This window comes from Eurytemora carolleeae, unplaced genomic scaffold, assembly GCF_000591075.1.
Source record: "Eurytemora carolleeae unplaced genomic scaffold, Eaff_2.0 scaffold1617, whole genome shotgun sequence".
Lineage (NCBI taxonomy): Eukaryota > Metazoa > Arthropoda > Copepoda > Calanoida > Temoridae > Eurytemora > Eurytemora carolleeae.
Genome location: NW_019397626.1, coordinates 20,176 through 38,134, shown reverse-complemented (window position 1 = coordinate 38,134; position 17,959 = coordinate 20,176). Strand labels below are relative to the sequence as shown.

Sequence of the window (17,959 nt, the reverse complement as noted above, 5' to 3'; positions counted from 1 at the left end):
ACTTGAAGGATAAAAAACATCATGAACACAGGACAGTGTTCAGGTTTAAACATCTAGATTGTTGAACTTAAAGGATGAAACATCATAAACACAGAAGACTGTTAAGGTTTAAACATACAGATTATTGAACTTGAAGGATAAATCATTATAAACAATGAACAGGGTTCAAGTTTAAAAATCCAGATTGTTGAACTTGAAGGATGAAACATCATAAACACAGAAGACTGTTCAGGTTTTAACATCCAGATTATTATGAAACATCATAAACACAGAAGACTGTTCAGGTTTTAACATCCAGATTATTGAACTTGAAGGATGAAACATCATAAACACAGAAGACTGTTCAGGTTTTAACATCCAGATTATTAAACTTGAAGGATGAAACATCATAAACACAAAAGACTGTTAAGGTTTAAACATACAGATTATTGAACTTGAAGGATAAATCATTATAAACAATGAACAGTGTTCAAGTTTAAACATCCAGATTGTTGAACTTGAAGGATAAAATATGAACACCACAACAGTGTTCAAGTTTAAACATCCAGATTGTTAAACTTGAAGGATGAAATATATCATAAACACAGATCACTGTTCAGGTTTAAACATCCAGATTGTTGAACTTGAAGGATAAAATATGAACACAAAACACTGTTCAGGTTTAAACATCCAGATTGTTGAACTTGAAGAATGAAATATATCATAAACACAGATCACTGTTCAGGTTTAAGCATCTATATTGTTGAACTTGAAGAATGAAACATGAACACAAAACACTGTTCAGGTTTAAACATCCAGATTGTTGAACTTGAAGGATGAAATATATCATAAACACAGATCAAGGAACACTGTTCAGGTTTTAACATCTAGATTATTGAACTTAAAGGATAAAATATGAACACCAGAACAGTGTTCAGGTTTAAACATCTAGATTATTGAACTTAAAGATAAAACATCATGAACACAGAATACTGTTCAGGATTAAACATCCAGATTATTGAACTTGAAGGATGAAACATCATAAACACAGAATACTGTTCAGGTTTAAACATCTTGATTATTGAACTTGAAGGATAAAATATAAACACAGAACAGTGTTCAGGTTTAAACATACAGATTATTGAACTTGAAGGATAAATCATTAAAAACAAGGAGCACTGTTCAGGTTTAAACATCTAGATTAGTTGAACTTGAAGGATGAAACATCATAAACACAGAAGACTGTTCAGGTTTTAACATCCAGATTATTGAACTTGAAGGATAAAATATAAACACAGAACAGTGTTCAGGTTTAAGCATTTACATTCTTGAATTTGAAGGATAAAACATCAGTGTTCAGGTTTAACATCTAGATTATTGAACTTGAAGGATGAAACATGAACACTTAACACTGTTCAAGTTTAAACATCTAGATTATTGAACTTGAAGGATAAATTATTATAAACAATGAACACTGTTCAGGTTTAAACATCTAGATTATTGAACTTGAAGGATGAAACATCACGAACACAGAATACTGTTCAGGTTTAAACATCTGGATTATTGATCTTGAGGGATGAAACATCACGAACACAGAATACTGTTCAGTTTTAAACATACAGATTATTGAACTTGAAGGATAAAAAACATCATGAACACAGGACAGTCATCTAGAATTTTAAACTTGAAGGATGAAACATCATAAACACAAAAGACTGGTCAGGTTTTAACATTCAGATTATTGAACTTGAAGGATAAAATATGAACACCAGAACACTGTTCAGGTTTAAACATCTAGATTATTGAACTTAAAGATAAAACATTATGAACACAGAACACTGTTAAGGTTATACATCTAGATTATTGAACTTGAAGGAAGAAACATCACGAACAAATTTCGCATAAATATCTCTGCAAAAGAATGAGAATTTTAAATTAGTATAAACTGAGACCAGATTTAATGAAAAGCAAGAAGTAGTTGAATCGCATAAATATTGTTGAACCACTTCTCCAAGATGTAGAGAAGTAACTTTGTCAACGTAGTAAACTACTCTTACTATTTTTTAATCTGGTCCCTGAGGAAATATCATACAAATGCACAAAAGCTTATCTGGCCAAACGGCCAGACCAAATTGGCTAAATTCTTTTGAGGGAACCCATGGATTTTTTCCTTTCAAAATTTGATTTTTTTTAATTTCGATTTTTTTAATTCAAATTTTTGTTTAGTGTGTATTAAAAATTCCACGGGCAACACCGGGCCCTTTAGTTGTTTTTTAAAAATAATAATTTATGTCAATATTTTGCAAAATACGTAAATTTTGTTTGGATTTTAAATGATACCTGAAGTTTACATCGTGGATAAGCATTTCTGCTCCTTTTATGAAGGATTCCTTAGTCCGCTGGAAATAGAACTTCTAAAAAAATATTTTTTTTCTTTTTTAGTCCAAAAATTTGAATTAAAATAAGTAAAATACTTTAAAATCAAGTCAAAAATAAAATTCTTAAGAGTTAAAAATATGAATTTAAAGCTTTATAAAAACGCTTTTTACTAAGATCAAAAGTTTTAAAAACAAAAAATTAGAAAATTTCGCAAAATTAGATATTGTAAATTTAACAAATTTGAAATCAGATTACCTTCGTTAACAGATTTGTGAACTCCGGACTAGACGGGTAACTAGAAAATATAATTTATATCTATATATACAATTTACTTGTCTGTTTGATTTGATTTGTTGAGGTGTATATGTTCTGTCATAGTTAACATTTTGCATCATTTCATAAAAGCAAACCTATAAAGATAACATTTTTAAATTGTATAAGATTTCGAAGACTTATTGGGGACAGGAGCGTACTCAAGAACTTTAACTGAGTATGCAGTGTTGTGGACAAATTATTTAGGATTCATTTGAGACATATAAAACTTTTTAAAGATCTGTAAATCCTGAATTTGAGCGCAAAGTTGACGTTCAAAATCGTAGTTTTGCGTGGATACGTTTTTTTTATTATTAAATATCGACGACAAAAAATGTAAACAAAATTCTTCAGTAAATTAATTAGTTGTTTAGGAACAGGTTGAGAAAATAAAAATTAATCTTATTATCGAAAATAAGTAATCTTGTTCAATTATTAGTTTCTATTTTCTCATTATTCTGGTCTCTCATTATTCACAAAGATTTTCTGCAGATTTTATGGAATTATGATTGAAAAGACGACATTTGAAGAATTTGTAAAATCTGCGAATACATTCATTGAAATACGAAATTCAATATAATGATGAAAACGAAATAATTGTTTCTAGCATTGATTTATTGACAAATTTATTTTGAGAAATATGTTTATTACTATCCAATTAGTTTACTGCATAATTTTTAGTTTATTTTTCGTCGTCGTAATTTAATAATTTAAAAAAACCGGTTCTGAAAACGTACCCACCAAAATTCATAATTTTGAACGTCGACTATGCACTCAAACTTGTTAATTATACATCGTGGAAAAGTTTTATATGTCTCAAATAAATTCTAAAGACTTTGTCCAAAAAACTTCATACTCAGTTTAACTACCTTACATAGCCGGTCTGTCCCTTTAAAAGTTACCGTTGTAAACTCTTTACAGAGACAGTCTATTTAATTTCAACGACCCTCCATAAAAACTACATTCTTTGAACCTTTTTATGATCAATAATTTAGCAGATATTGTAAAGTAACATTTTTTAAGAGAAATCATGGATATCTCTCTTACTTTTGATCAGAAAAAGGTTTTCAGGGAACCGTTTTTTAATATAATCTAGCGTGAGAGCGGACATGATAACCCTTACAAACCTGATACATAAGCTGCCCATCTCTATATGCCTGAATAGACCTTACAAATCTGATATAAAAGATGCCCATCTCTATATGCCTGAATAGATCTTACAAACCTGATACATAAGCTGCCCATCTCTATATGCCTGAATAGACCTTACAACCCTGATACATAAGCTGCCCATCTCTATATGCCTGAATAGACCTTACAACCCTGATATAAAAGATGCCCATCTCTATATGCCTGAATAGATCTTACAAACCTGATATAAAAGCTGCCGTTCTCTGTATGCATGAATAGACCTTACAAACCTGATATAAAAGCTGCCCATCTCTATATGCCTGAATAGAACTTACAAACCTGATATAAAAGCTGCCCATCTCTGTATGCCTGAATAGACCTTACAAACCTGATATAAAAGCTGCCGTTCTCTGTATGCATGAATAGACCTTACAAACCTGATATAAAAGCTGCCCATCCCTATATGCCTGAATAGACCTTACAAACATATATAAAAGCTGCCGATCTCTGTATGCCTGAATAGACCTCACAAACCTGATATAAAAGCTGCCGTTCTCTGTATGCATGAATAGACCTTACAAACCTGATACAAAAGCTGCCCATCTCTATATGCCTGAATAGACCTCACAAACCTGATATAAAAGCTGCCGATCTCTATATGCCTGAATAGAACTCACAAACCTGATATAAAAGCTGCCCATCTCTGTATGCCTGAAGGTGACAAAGTCCTCAATCGTAGAACTGCAGACCACATAGTCACCATGACTAAAATATTCATTTTTATTGCATGTTATAATACATTCACAAATATGATATTAAGCAGTTTTGTAAATAATGTGAGAAGCTGACAATCCTATTTGTCTACATTTTAAGCGAATAAATGATACATTTGGAAAAAAATTTCTGGAATGTATTTGTAGTCTAAATCTTCCAATCCTCGTACAACAACTCGTCCTATATCTCAAAACAAAACCTTTCAGCTTATAACTTAAAAATTCACTCTTTTATTTGACTATTTGACTTTAAGTTTATTTTCCAGGGTCTTTCTACAGTATCTCTGACCTAGAAAAGCTATCCAAGAGTTTCTGGAGAAAAAATTAATAATTCAACCCTGTTGAACGTAAGTTTCCTTGTGAATGCTGTTGATTTCCCAAAAATAATTATTATTAGTTTTGAATTAATAAAACATCATTTTATCAATTTTAAAAGAAATGTAAAATCTCTTACTTTATCGGTGGATACAAGCAGTCAGTACTAACTTCATTATCTCTAAACCTGATCATCTATAACAGTTGACTTGTTTAGTAGCAATTTCCACTTGTCTGTTTGTTTGTATGTGCGATCCTTTTATCCCCTGTCCTACTATTGTCCTACAACCCCCTGTTCTTCTTTTGTCCTACAATCCCCTGTCCTACTATTGTCCTATTACCCCACATTCATCTATCCCCTGTCCTACAGATGTTCTGCTACCCCCTATTCTACTACTGCATCCTGCTACTGTCCTACTACCCCCTGGCCTACTGCTGTCCTACTACCTCCTATTCTACTACTGCATCCTGCTACTGCCCTACTACTGTCCTACTACCCCCTGGCCTACTGCTGTCCTACTACCTCCTATTCTACTACTGCATCCTGCTACTTTCCTACTACTGTCCTAATACCCCCTATCCTCCTACTTTCCTTATACTGTCCTACTACCCCCTATCTTCCTACTGTCGTCCTACCTCCTATTCTTTACTGCATCCTGCTACTGTCCTGCTACTGTCCTACTACCCCCTATCCTCTTACTGTCCTACTACCTCCTATTCTACTACTGCATCCTGCTACTGTCCTACTACCCCTTATCCTCTTACTGTCCTACTACCTCCTATTCTACTACTGCATCCTGCTTCTGTCCTACTACTGTCCTACTACTGTCCTACTACCCCCTATCCTCTTACTGTCCTACTACCTCCTATTCTACTACTGCATCCTGCTACTGTCCTACTACTGTTCTACTACCCCCTATCCTCTTACTGTCCTACTACCTCCTATTCTACTACTGCATCCTGTTACTGTCCTACTGCTGTCCTACTACTGTCCTACTACCCCCTATCCTCCTACTGTCCTACTACCACCTATTCTACTTCTGCATCCTGCTACTGTCCTACTGCTGTCCTACTACTGTCCTACTACCCCTTATCCTCCTACTGTCCTACTACCTCCTATTCTACTACTGCATCCTGCTACTGTCCTACTGCTGTCCTACTACTGTCCTACTACCCCCTATCCTCCTACTGTCCTACTACCTCCTATTCTACTACTGCATCCTGCTACTGTCCTACTACCCCCTATTATACTAGTGCATCCTGCTACTTCTGTCCTACTACCCCCTATTATACTACTGCATCCTCCTCCTGCTGTTCTACTACCCCCTATTATACTACTGCATCCTCCTACTGCTGTCCTACCTGTGTAAACCTCTTGTTATCGTCTATGTCATCTGAACCCTGATCTGTTGGTGTACGACAGGCCTAATCAATGAATTAGAAACTATTTTTATGCCTAAATAATAATTCTTCCCCACGGTAGGGGGTCAGGGGCGGGGGTCAATAGCTTTTGTCACATTACTCCTCTGAAAGCGCAAAAAGTTTTATTTTTTATCCTCCATTAAAAAAATAAACATGACTTGTTGTAGAAACAGATTTGGAACTTGCTACAGATTATGTTATTTAAATATAAATAAAGAAATATACATACACCAGATATTTATTGAGAAAATAGTAATAAGAAAAACATGTATTTTCCATAAATAGTAATCCAGCCCAGAAATATTAATAAATAGCTCTGTACCTGAAAAACAAATATTTTCGGTTTTCCATAAAAGTTCTTGACTGAGCTTTTGTCAGCAAACTTCATAATAATCTCCTTCCGGTCCATTGGTAGCCCATCACATGCATAAACTAAAATATTTCATAATAATCTCCTTCCGGTCCATTGGTAGCCCATCACATGCATAAACTAAAATATTTTTAACATTAACATTTATTAACAAAGATCAAACCAATCCTTACTTATCTAATCATTGGATCTCTATATAAATATTTTCTCCAGGGTTGCAATACGAAAGCTTAAAATTGATCTAAAATACGAATTTACTCTGTTTTCATGTATACACAACGAAAACCGTTAAGGTTCTCAAATTTTCAACATTACAGTTTCTCAATTAGATTTTTTTGTCTAATATCTTGTCAAAGGTTTTCAATTTATGGAATTTTTCCTTTGAAATGCCAAATTATTTTGATCTCAATGAGAATTTATTTTTCTATTTTTCTATTTTTCTATTCCGTTCCATACTGTTGCGGACTTTTTAAATCAGTAATGTAAATAATGTAAATAATGTAAATAATGTAAATAATGTAAATAATGTGAATAATGTGAATAATGTAAATAATGTAAATAATGTAAATAATGTAAATAATGTATGTAATGAAAATAATGTAAATAATGTAAATAATGTAAATAATGTGAATAATGTAAATAATGTAAATAATGTATATAATGAAAATAATGTAAATAATGTAAATAATGTAAATAATGTGTTTAAATTTCATATCTATCTAACAAATTAAGTGTTTTGAAAGAAAGAATAAATTAATATAAATCAATTTTTAAATTCTATTTCATATTGTTTTATTATAATATGCTTTGTTCTTGCCATGTTTTCAATATTTGATGCCTCAAAGGTTAAAAAAGCTTTATTTGAATGATTTCTAAAAACCAATCAAATCATACCTTAGTCAATTCTGACACAGCTCAGACATGGCCTATATAAGTATTTTCGCGTCGTATATTAAATTTAAATTTGAATTCATTGTTTATAGTTAAAATGAATTGTTAAATGGCTTTTTAGAAATCTAAAAAAAATATTATTATTTTTCTTTCAAGAATCAAGATTACCAGAACAGGATGAAACCAGAGATGAGATTTTAAAAGCTTAAACCCGAGTGAAACCCAGAGTTGGGCTCAGATAGAACCCCAGGATTGGCTCTAATTCGACCAATTAGAGATTGCTTAGAAAGCTTTCTTTCTGGCAGATCAGCTGTGACAAGGAGATGTAAATTTCGAAAATTCAAACTTTACATAGATACATTATTTTTGTAGTATGTTTATTTCATACCTTTGTTCAAATTTGCCTCTACAAATAATTCCCAAAATTTTAAATGTATAAATATAAAGTTTTTTCAAGATTTACGATCATCAGTTGCTGAAGACTCGAGCCTTCAAGGGAGAAAAATCCAAGGTGGTTGGTTTTTACGAAACTCAAGGTCATCCAATACCCAGGTCTTGACTTGAGCTTTACATGGGTCAAAGCAGACGCAAAGACCGGGTTTTACTTGGTTTAAGCTTTTAAAATCTCATCTCAGGGGGCGTTTACAGTGGGTGGATGCTATGGGGGACACATGAAAAATAAGATTTCCCTAGAAGATTCAGCCCCCGAAAAAGAAAAAGTCCCGGGTATGTTATAAAAATGTCCCCCCCCCCTTCTATACAAATTCCTGTTTATGCCCCTGAAACCAACCTTCGTTTTTACCACACCGTGTGATGCCTCCATGGCTGAGGATACAAACACAAAGCCAGGCAAACTCTGCATGATGCTCATCCGCATACCTAGATACAGCCTTCGTCTTATATATCAATACAATTCTGATTTTTACCATTCTTTAAACACAGCGAGACCCATAAAAATATAATTTGAAAAATTCATGTCAAAGATCAAATATTTATTAATAAAATAGATGGTACAGTCCAGTCCAGTCCAGTCCAGTCCAGTCCTTTTATGATATTGAAGGGGGCTGAATACCCCCCACTAAAAATCATAGTCTTGACCTTTCCAAGGGGTTGGCAAAGCCCAAAAAGCCCCCTTTCCCTGTATATGCCCCTGAGAACAATACAGTGATATAAGACTCACCTGGCGCATTCATCCAGCTTCTCCCTCATATCCTTGAGGTTGAGGTTGTTGAAAATACTGCAGGATTATTATGTAAAATTCAAACAGAAATTTTAGAATGGAAAGTGCCCGGCGTTGCCCGTGAAATTTTTTTAATTTTGTAAAAAAAATGCTTAGCCTATGTCACTCCGGGGTACCCATGAGATCCCTCAAAAAGGTTCAGTCAATTTAGTCCAGCCGTTAGGCCTCCATAAAAATATATATATTCATATATGAGCCTTCAGCTTGATTGTATAGATAAAAAATTCCAAAAAAGTTTTAAAATTTAATTTACATATTTTCCTAATCTTTCTAGCCCCGAGGTAGGTGAAAACAATGTTAAGTCTGTCCCTAAATCAGGAAAATATTATAGTTCAAAAGGTTTGGTTTGGTTGTGTACAGTGTATAGTGTACGTTGTGTACAGTGTATAGTGTACGTTGTGTACAGTGTATAGTGTACGTTGTGTACAGTGTATAGTGTACGTTGTGTACAGTGTATAGTGTACGTCATTTTTTAATCATTCTAAAATTTCCGCAGATTTTTCTGCTAGTTCTGTTTGAAGGAGAGAAAAGTTGAATTTTCAAGGTAATTGGACTATTTGCGTATCTTTAAAGTATCTTATACTTATGACTGATAGCCAAGAAGTCAAATGTTTTGAATTTTCAGGAGCTCCTAGGGGGGGGGGGGGGCATTTTTTTGGTGCTTAGCGCATATTTGGACCCCCCCCCCAATATATATTTCTGTATACGCCCCTTGCCGACCTGTTGAGCAGTTTAGACGTTTGGATACAAATAAATAAACAAATAAATGTAAATATAGATTACCTGTCAATATCAGTTCCAAGACGGGATTCTAAGGATTTCGATGCAGGATTCCAAGGATCTCTAAACAATATTAATCAAAAATAAGTATCAACTAAAAATTGATTTAGTGAAAACTGGTTTAATTTGTGTATCTATTAAGATACACAAAAAAACTAACTGTTAATGGATGTTTCGATGTTCAATATTTAATCGATAAAAAACTTTTAATTATCTAAAAACCTTTGTGGACAGAACAAATTATTTAAGTTTGTAAAGGAATTAAGTATTTGTCACAAACTCTTAATTTCTCATCCCTATATCTTTGCAATCTCATATCGTAGATACTTAAAACCATAACTTCTGTTGGATCAAATGACATAGTTTGAAAAATCAAATTTTTTTCCATTGTTCTATTTGAATGTTGAATATTTTGAAAGGCTTAATTCCTTTATTTTATTTCTTATTATTGAAAGAAAAATCACCTTGTAAATGTTTTCTGATTGATAATAACAACATATCCTGGTCCCTTGGGATAATGATCAGCTCGAACAGATTTCCGCGCTGGGACACTGAATAGGCAATTTTTTTACACATCTTCAAACATTTTTTACAACTAGGTGGAGTTGATAGTCCTTATATATATATATATATATATATAAAGTAGTAATCTGTTGGATATTCAATCATAACTCATGAACCCCTTGACCGATTTCCCACAATTTTGATTCGTTAACTCGGGAGAACTACAAGTTTTGCGATTCTAAGTTGAGTGAGTCAACTTTTATAGGGAAAAATAGCTAAAATCTTAATTTACGACCAAGCACGGGTAAACAGCGGGAATAACTATGATTGCCCTGGTCGGGCAGGCTGGGTTCTCAAGCTAGATAAATTTTCAAAATCAAATTAAAACTCTGAGTTACCATTACCAAAGGGAACATTTTCCTGAAAAAAATAACCTGCGGAAAGAGACTGAATTTAAAGAATTTAAGACGTGGCTCAAACATGGTTGGTTCCACTTGAAATTGCGTTCAGTGTTTTGAGATTTGAGCAGGTGCTCTACTGTAACCGGTTTTTGGGTGGCGGTTCAGCAACGCGGTTTTAATTCTTTAAATTCGGCCTCAGTTATGATTATATTCCTCCGACCTCCGAGGCTTACATGTCATTTTGCTGAAGGATTCAAGGGTCGGGTACTTATCGTCTTATTCTTTGTAATAATTGAATATGCTAATTCACAAGAAACACAGCAACAGAAACACACATCAAAGTGAGTAAATGCTGTCTTCCTCAGTTATATGGGTCTCTCTATACTCCGTTTTCCTAGCCTTGAAAATTATGAAAAATTGGAAAACTACCTTGTTTGTAGAATGAATGGATGTTGTTTAGGAAGATGTTGAATGAGGAGAGGTAAAAAGTGATTCATCTACACAACACAACAGGTTCTTAACTCATGAACATGGAAGGGGCTATTGAGAACCCCCCCTTCTCACTTAAAAAATATTTATGCAAAATTTGAAGATAACATGTAGAGGTAAAATATACAGGGTGGCCAAAACTTTTTTGAAAATATCCGTACGAAAATCCATATATTTTCAGAAGAAATCCGTACAATCCGTACAATTTTCGAAAATAAATCCGTACAATCCGTACAATTTTCGAAAAAATCTGTACATTTTTAAAAAATCCGTACAATTTTCGAAAAAAATCCCTGCAATCCGTACATTTAAGAAAAATAAAACCATTTTTGAAAATATTCCCCCATCTCTTAGCTCCCCCCACCCTTCCCTCAGCAACGAATGATGTTCCCTCTAACAACCTATATTCAATTCATGGTAGTAAAAACTACTGTTGTTGACTTTAAAAGTCACTATAATAAAATAAAAAGATCTAAAATGGATATTTCTAACATTTATTTAAAAAACGAGTGTTTTGAAATATTTGCATTTAAGGCGGAGTTAAAATTGGTTGATTTAGAAATTAACAAAGGAATTATTGATGGATATTTGATGGTACTTCATGGGAGTGTTGTAGAGCTTCATGATGGTGGAGCAGATCAACAGGAACTGGGGCAACAGGGCTTATCAATGGAACTAAGGCAATGCAACTCGAGATAGCGGAAACTTCGGTCAGAGCCGTGCACAAGTTTCCTAAGTAAGCTTCTCAAGAAGTTTATAGGGAGATCAGAGGTATCAGCACGCCTGCTGCTAGCTCAGTATCTGCATCGTCAGCATGAAGGAATCAAGAGGCTCCCTGTGTCGGAGCTGTTACCAGCCCAACTCTCCTAACTTGACTGACTGGGATGTGTTATAGAGGGGTGAGGCGGGGATAGAAGGAGCGAGGGTTACATGTGTGTACTTCATGGCGGAAATGGATCTTGTGTACACACGCATCTTGAGAAAAAGCTACAGCATTTGAGTCGGAAAAATTGTCTTCCTTATATTTCGAATTTGTTTTAACAACTGTAGGTATTTGAATGCTTAGATGAAAACCCGGAAATAATGAAAAAATAAGATCAACTGAAGAAACTCAACTTAAACTCAATTTTAAAATCCGTTTATCTTTGCAACCTGAAAACCTTTGGTTTTTGAAACGAAGCCTAATTTTTGAACAAAAGAACAACAGAACAAGAGAACTTAACACTTAGAACTAGAGAAATAGATAACTAGAGAACTAAAGAACTAGAGAACTAGAGAAATAGAGAACTAGAGAGCTAGAAAGCTAGAGAACAAGAGAACAAGAGAACTAGAGAACTAGAGAACTAAAGAACTAGAGAACTAGAGAACTAGAGAAATAGAGAGCTAGAGAGCTAAAGAGCTAGAGAACTAGAGAACTAGAGAGCTAGAGAACTACAGAACTACAGAACTAGAGAACTAGAGAACTAGAGAACTAGAGAACTAGAGAACTAGAGAACTAGAAAACTAGAGAACTAAAAAACCAGAGAACCAGAGAACAAGAGAACCGAACCAGAGAACCAAAGAACTAGAGAGCTAGAGAACTAGAGAACTAGAGAGCTAGAAAGCTAGAGAACAAGAGAACTAAAGAACTAGAGAACTAGAGAACTAGAAAACTAGAGAACTAGAGAACTAGAGAACTAGAAAACTAGAGAACTGAGAACTAGAGAACTAGAGAACTAGAGAACTAGAGAACTAGAGAACTGTAGAACTGGAGAACTAGAGAACTAGAGAACTAGAGAACTAGAGAACTAGAGAACTAGAGAACCAGAGAACTAGAAAACCAGAGAACAAGAGAACCGAACCAGAGAACCAGAGAACTAGAGAACTAGAAAACTAGAGAACTAGAGAACCAGAGAACTAGAAAACTAGGGAACTAGATAATAGAAAACTAGAGAACTAGAGAACCAGAGTACCAGAGAACTAGAAAACTAGAAAACTAGAAAACTAGAAAACTAGAGAACTAGAGAACTAGATAATAGAGAACTAGAGAACTAGAGAACTAGAGAACTAGAGAACTAGATAATAGAGAACAAGAGAACTAGAGAACTAGAGAACCAGAGAACCAGAGAACAAGAGAACCAGAGAACTAGAGAACCAGAGAACTAGAGAACTAGAGAACTAGAGAACTAGAGAACTAATGAACTAGATAATAGAGAACTAGAGAACTAGAGAACCAGAGAATCAGAAAACCAGATAACCAGAGAACTAGAGAACTATATAATAGAGAACTAGAGAACTAGAGCACCAGAGACCAGATAACCAGATAACCAGAAAACCAGAGAACCAGAGAACCAGAGGACCAGAGGACCAGAGAACTAGAGAACTAAAGAGCGTTGATTCTAATTTTTAAAACTGTTTAGATCGGTGTGTAGGCCATTTAACAATTAAGTTATAATTAGAAAGAGTGGAGTGTAGATTTAGGATCTAATATAATTAAAAATAGCATGGTACAGGGGTTGCACACTCAATTGAAAGAAAGTTAATATTAAACTAAAAATGAAAAGATTTACAGATAAACGGAAGAAACTTGAGAGGATTTTCTCAGATCTGATAAAGAGACAGATAGATAGATAGATAGATAAACAGACAGACAGATAGATAGACAGAGAAACAGATAGACACATACACATATAGATAAACAGAGAGACAGATAGGATATATAAACAGATAGATAAAAAGATAGATAAACTGACATGCAGATAGATATACAGATGGATAGACTAGCTAGACAGATAGCTAGACATATAGCTAGACATATAGCTAGACAGATAGATAGACAGATAGCTATACAGATAGCTAGACAGTTAGCTAGACAGATAGCTAGACAGATATACAGATAGATAAACATATTCTCAAATGAACACTTCTGGAACATATTCTCAAATGAACACTTCTGGGATCTCGAAAATTATGAATGAATTTTGATTGTCAATTGAAACTTTAATCAATCAATCTAATATTATTTAGAATGCAGAAAATAAGTTAAACTAACTTCATTTTGACGAGATTTTTTTTGAAATTTTCATGAAAAATTTGCTGAAAAGAGTGAAAATTAAAAAAAAACGGTGTATTTCCAGGATAAGAATCCGTACAATCCGTACAATTTGAAAAAAATCCGTACAATCCGTACATTCCGTACAATTTTAGGGTTACAAAATAAAAAATCCGTACAATCCGTACATTTTGGCCACCCTGAATAATTATATACACAAAAGATTGGTAGTTGTGAAACATCTAGGGACAAAAAAGTCAGAAATGAAAAGAGAAATTTGAAGCAAAATGTAATTACTATAAGATATCTTTTAGGTATTAGGGCATAAGATTTCTATGAGAGATTAGAAAAAATGTTGAAAAAAAAACTAATTTTATTTTAGAACTCTCCAGAATTTTCTGTTGATGAACATATTGAAGAATCTGAGTTTCTAGCATCAGATACCTGAAATTATTATTTTTAAAGGGACTGTAAGCGTAATTTCAACTGACCCTCAATAGCAACTGACCCTCAAAGAAGGCAATGTTCAAATCCAATCCAATCCAATCCAATCATATCTTATCAAATCAAATCAAATCAAATTTTACAGGGATCACTTAAGGCATCCTTCTCTCGAGCCAGAGTTTTAATTCCTCCCCTCATTCCAGATTATGAGCCTGATTCTGCTAATTCCTTTATTTTTTTTAGAATGCCGAAATGAGCAAATCGTTTTTATAAAGATTGAAATAAATCAGCTTTTTCAAAATTCTAAACATTGATATCTGATTCATATTTAATCAGACAAAGATTTCAAGGGTACCGTTGTAAATTGGGCATTGCCATCTTTGCATGGAGGGTCACTTGAACTAAAGCTATCAGTCCCTTTAATAACAACTCAGCTCTGTGATAAAAGAAAATAAAGCAGTAATTAGATATTCGGAGAAATTTGCCGAAATGAGCAAATCGTTTTTATAAAGATTGAAAATAATCAGCTTTTTCAAAATTCTAAACATTGATATCTGATTCATACTTAATCCGACAAAGATTTCAAGGGTACCGTTGTAAATTGGGCATTACCATCTTTGCATGGAGGGTCACTTGAACTAAAGCTATCAGTCCCTTTAATAACAACTCAGCTCTGTGATAAAAGAAAATAAAGCAGTAATTGGATATTCGGAGAAATTTGTTAAAAGGAAAATTTTCTTTTTCACGTCTATAGAGACATTTTCTTTTTTTTTATATAATTACAGGGGTAAACCTAAACTTTTCAATATAATTACAGGGGTAAACCTAAACTTTTTCAATATAATTACAGGGGTAAACCTAAAACTTTTAAAATTTTCAATTTTAATTTTCCTAGAACTTTTTTAATAATGTCAAAAAGAGTGTATTTTTTTAAAAAAGAAATTTTGTTAATTCTTAAAAAAATAAGAAAAATAGTTTGACGGATTAATCCTTATTCAGAAAAAAAAACTAAAATAATCTGGACCTGGAATTCAAGGGAACATCTTTTGTTAACGCAATTCGCTCTTTTTCTGTGATATCCCTAAAATAAAAAAAGTTAATGTTTAAAAATTTCAACTAGATATTTCAACTAGGTAGGGCTCAGGGTTAGAACCCGTTTGATTTCAAAATTTTAGCTCCATGGACCCAAAACCACAAAATTGTGCGAATCTGATGCCAATGCAGAACTCCTTATGAGGAATTTTTCAATCCTTCCTGACTTCTAAATGGTGAATTTATATTAACAGAAGAATCTATAATAAAACCAGAATTTTTTCCTTAATAAGAATGTAGAAGAAATCAGTTAAGTTTGTATAGGAAAAACGTTTTTTCCTCACAACTTTATATTAATTTACAAAAATTCCGTAAACTAATTTGAGCTGGAGAGGTTCAAGACGGTTTTATTGATACCCGGATATCAATATGATTTATAAATATTTATTTTTTACTTTTATTGGTGATTTTAAAAAAATTATTGTGGAAAAATACCTTCCATTTATCGAGAGACATGTCCGATACACAACGGTACCCTTTAAACCTTTGTACAGACAACGATGAGGTAGATACACTCATTTGTATTGCTGAAGATTGAGTCCCGGAAGACTCGAGGTGACAGATTACATTCATTGCTAATGTACACACGCGCGCTTTCTTCACACTTAATTTCCGGCTTTATGAATAAGAATGTTAACAAAATCCTTGATCAAACAAAGACTTAAAGGGTATCGTTGTAAATCGGACATCCACTTTATAAATGGAAGGTCACTAGAAATTTTGCTTAAAGTCCCTTTAATACTAATTACTAAACCTGCATAGATTGTATAGGTTGACCGCTGTTGGATCCAGGTAGGATTGTTTAAACTTCATCTTCGCTTCCTGTATAATAACAAAAATAATAATAATAGTAATCACTGTCAATCTTTCAATCGGAGATTTCAGAATTGAGCTCCCATCCGTTTACGTTACAATAATGTAACCCAGTTCAGAGCTTAAGTTATTTCAAGTTTTACTTCAGACTAAAAAGGAAAGTTTTTCTAAATTATTTCAAATGTGAACGTACAGGGTTACCTACAAAGGATGAGACTTTATGGCGAACGTATAGGTCATTGCCTTGAAAATGGTCTCTAATGGTTTTATTTGCGGATTTAACCAAGGTAACGAGACGTATGGAGCTACGTGGAGCCAGGACATAAAAAATAAGAATAAATAAATTCCGTCTTATCTTTTGTGGGTAACCTTGTAGGACAATTCAAAACTTTTTTTTGGGTTTAATTTGGTAAAAATCTGTTCAAAAATTTATTTATTTTGATTTCCATTTTAAAATGACTTGACTAAATAGATTCTCTGGTTGTCACTGTACCTCTGGAGTGAGTCCGAAATCATTAAGTATTCTCATATTATTCGTCAAATACAGGGTCTCACACAACTAAACAGATACAAATTATATCATAATACAAATTATGATGATTAAAATAAATCAAAATTTTAGCACCTTTGCCTCCCAGAGGGTGTCGTTGTTTAAATTAGCACTGTACCAAAACAAATAAACCACACCTAAAATCAGATCAATCATTTTTTGGATTTAAGTATTTTTATTCACGAGAGACAGTTAATGAATTTGTTTCCCTTTGTATTCATATCAAATTGTGTTTACAAAAATGTTACATTTATTTTTACAATTATAGTTAAACTTTATGTTCCGTTAGTGTGACGAAGAGAAAAATATCTAAAAGAAATGTAATTTCATTTTCGTGGCGGAACACATTTTTTTAAAAGATTATATAATAAAATCATATCATATCATATCATATCATATCATATCATATCATATCATATCATATCATATCATATCATATCATATCATATCAAACCAAACCAAACCAAACCAAATCAAGTATCAAGTAAATATACAAAATACAAATACAAACAGAGAGTATATGGTTTGTTTACAATTTTCTGTAACGTATTAGGACTAGTTTTATCGTAAAAATAATAAAAAATTTTAGACCGATTGTTTTAAGTTGTTTGATAACAATAAAACTGGTTTTATAGCTGTCTTAACACTTTACTGTAACATGTAAATTATCCATTTCTATGAGGACATACAAATAGACAAACAGAGATTGCAAATTTATATGTATAGATATAATTTACATATAGATAAATGTTTGGTGTCTGACCTGAGGGATTACCAAGACCTGTCGCCACTTCATTCTTTCCAGACTGCTCCAGGCTCTACAAAAAAAATCCTTTCAATTGTTTTGCTTCAAAATATTTTCTTTTTGTTGAGGCCATTAGAGGCCATTAGAGGTCAATAGAGATCATTAGAGATCATTAGAGGTCATTAGAGGTCAATAAAATTCAATTCAATTATGTTTTAGGAAATTCGAACACTAATTAGGCGTGCAGTCAAAAATTGGAAGATTTTAACCAAAAATGAAGGAAGAGACCCCCCCCCCC

The 17,959-nt window shown here is 33.2% G+C and overlaps 1 protein-coding gene and 1 long non-coding RNA gene across 2 annotated transcripts in view; both read right to left on the bottom strand.

Annotated features, from left to right (window-relative positions):
- Window positions 1-877: 877 nt before the first annotated feature.
- Window positions 878-2,719, bottom strand: LOC111715245 (uncharacterized). The gene is made up of 3 exons (XR_002768191.1): window positions 2,614-2,719; window positions 2,320-2,393; window positions 878-1,890 (listed from the first exon to the last, which is right to left on the bottom strand). It is a non-coding gene; the product is annotated as an uncharacterized LOC111715245 (long non-coding RNA).
- A 1,672-nt stretch (window positions 2,720-4,391) lies between these two features.
- The window catches only part of LOC111715246 (uncharacterized), a 16,420-nt gene continuing 2,852 nt past the window's right edge, over window positions 4,392-17,959 (bottom strand). The window contains exons 4-19 of the mRNA XM_023490553.1: window positions 17,680-17,734; window positions 16,992-17,053; window positions 16,860-16,925; window positions 16,308-16,375; window positions 15,486-15,542; window positions 14,407-14,461; window positions 10,927-10,994; window positions 10,057-10,143; window positions 9,596-9,655; window positions 9,074-9,121; window positions 8,753-8,809; window positions 8,363-8,451; window positions 6,634-6,743; window positions 6,252-6,314; window positions 5,029-5,084; window positions 4,392-4,566 (exon numbers count right to left, since the gene is read on the bottom strand). Of these exons, the coding sequence (XP_023346321.1) occupies window positions 4,407-4,566; window positions 5,029-5,084; window positions 6,252-6,314; window positions 6,634-6,743; window positions 8,363-8,451; window positions 8,753-8,809; window positions 9,074-9,121; window positions 9,596-9,655; window positions 10,057-10,143; window positions 10,927-10,994; window positions 14,407-14,461; window positions 15,486-15,542; window positions 16,308-16,375; window positions 16,860-16,925; window positions 16,992-17,053; window positions 17,680-17,734 (1,161 nt within the window). The 3' untranslated portion in view covers window positions 4,392-4,406. The remainder of the gene's footprint in view (window positions 4,567-5,028; window positions 5,085-6,251; window positions 6,315-6,633; window positions 6,744-8,362; window positions 8,452-8,752; window positions 8,810-9,073; window positions 9,122-9,595; window positions 9,656-10,056; window positions 10,144-10,926; window positions 10,995-14,406; window positions 14,462-15,485; window positions 15,543-16,307; window positions 16,376-16,859; window positions 16,926-16,991; window positions 17,054-17,679; window positions 17,735-17,959) is intronic.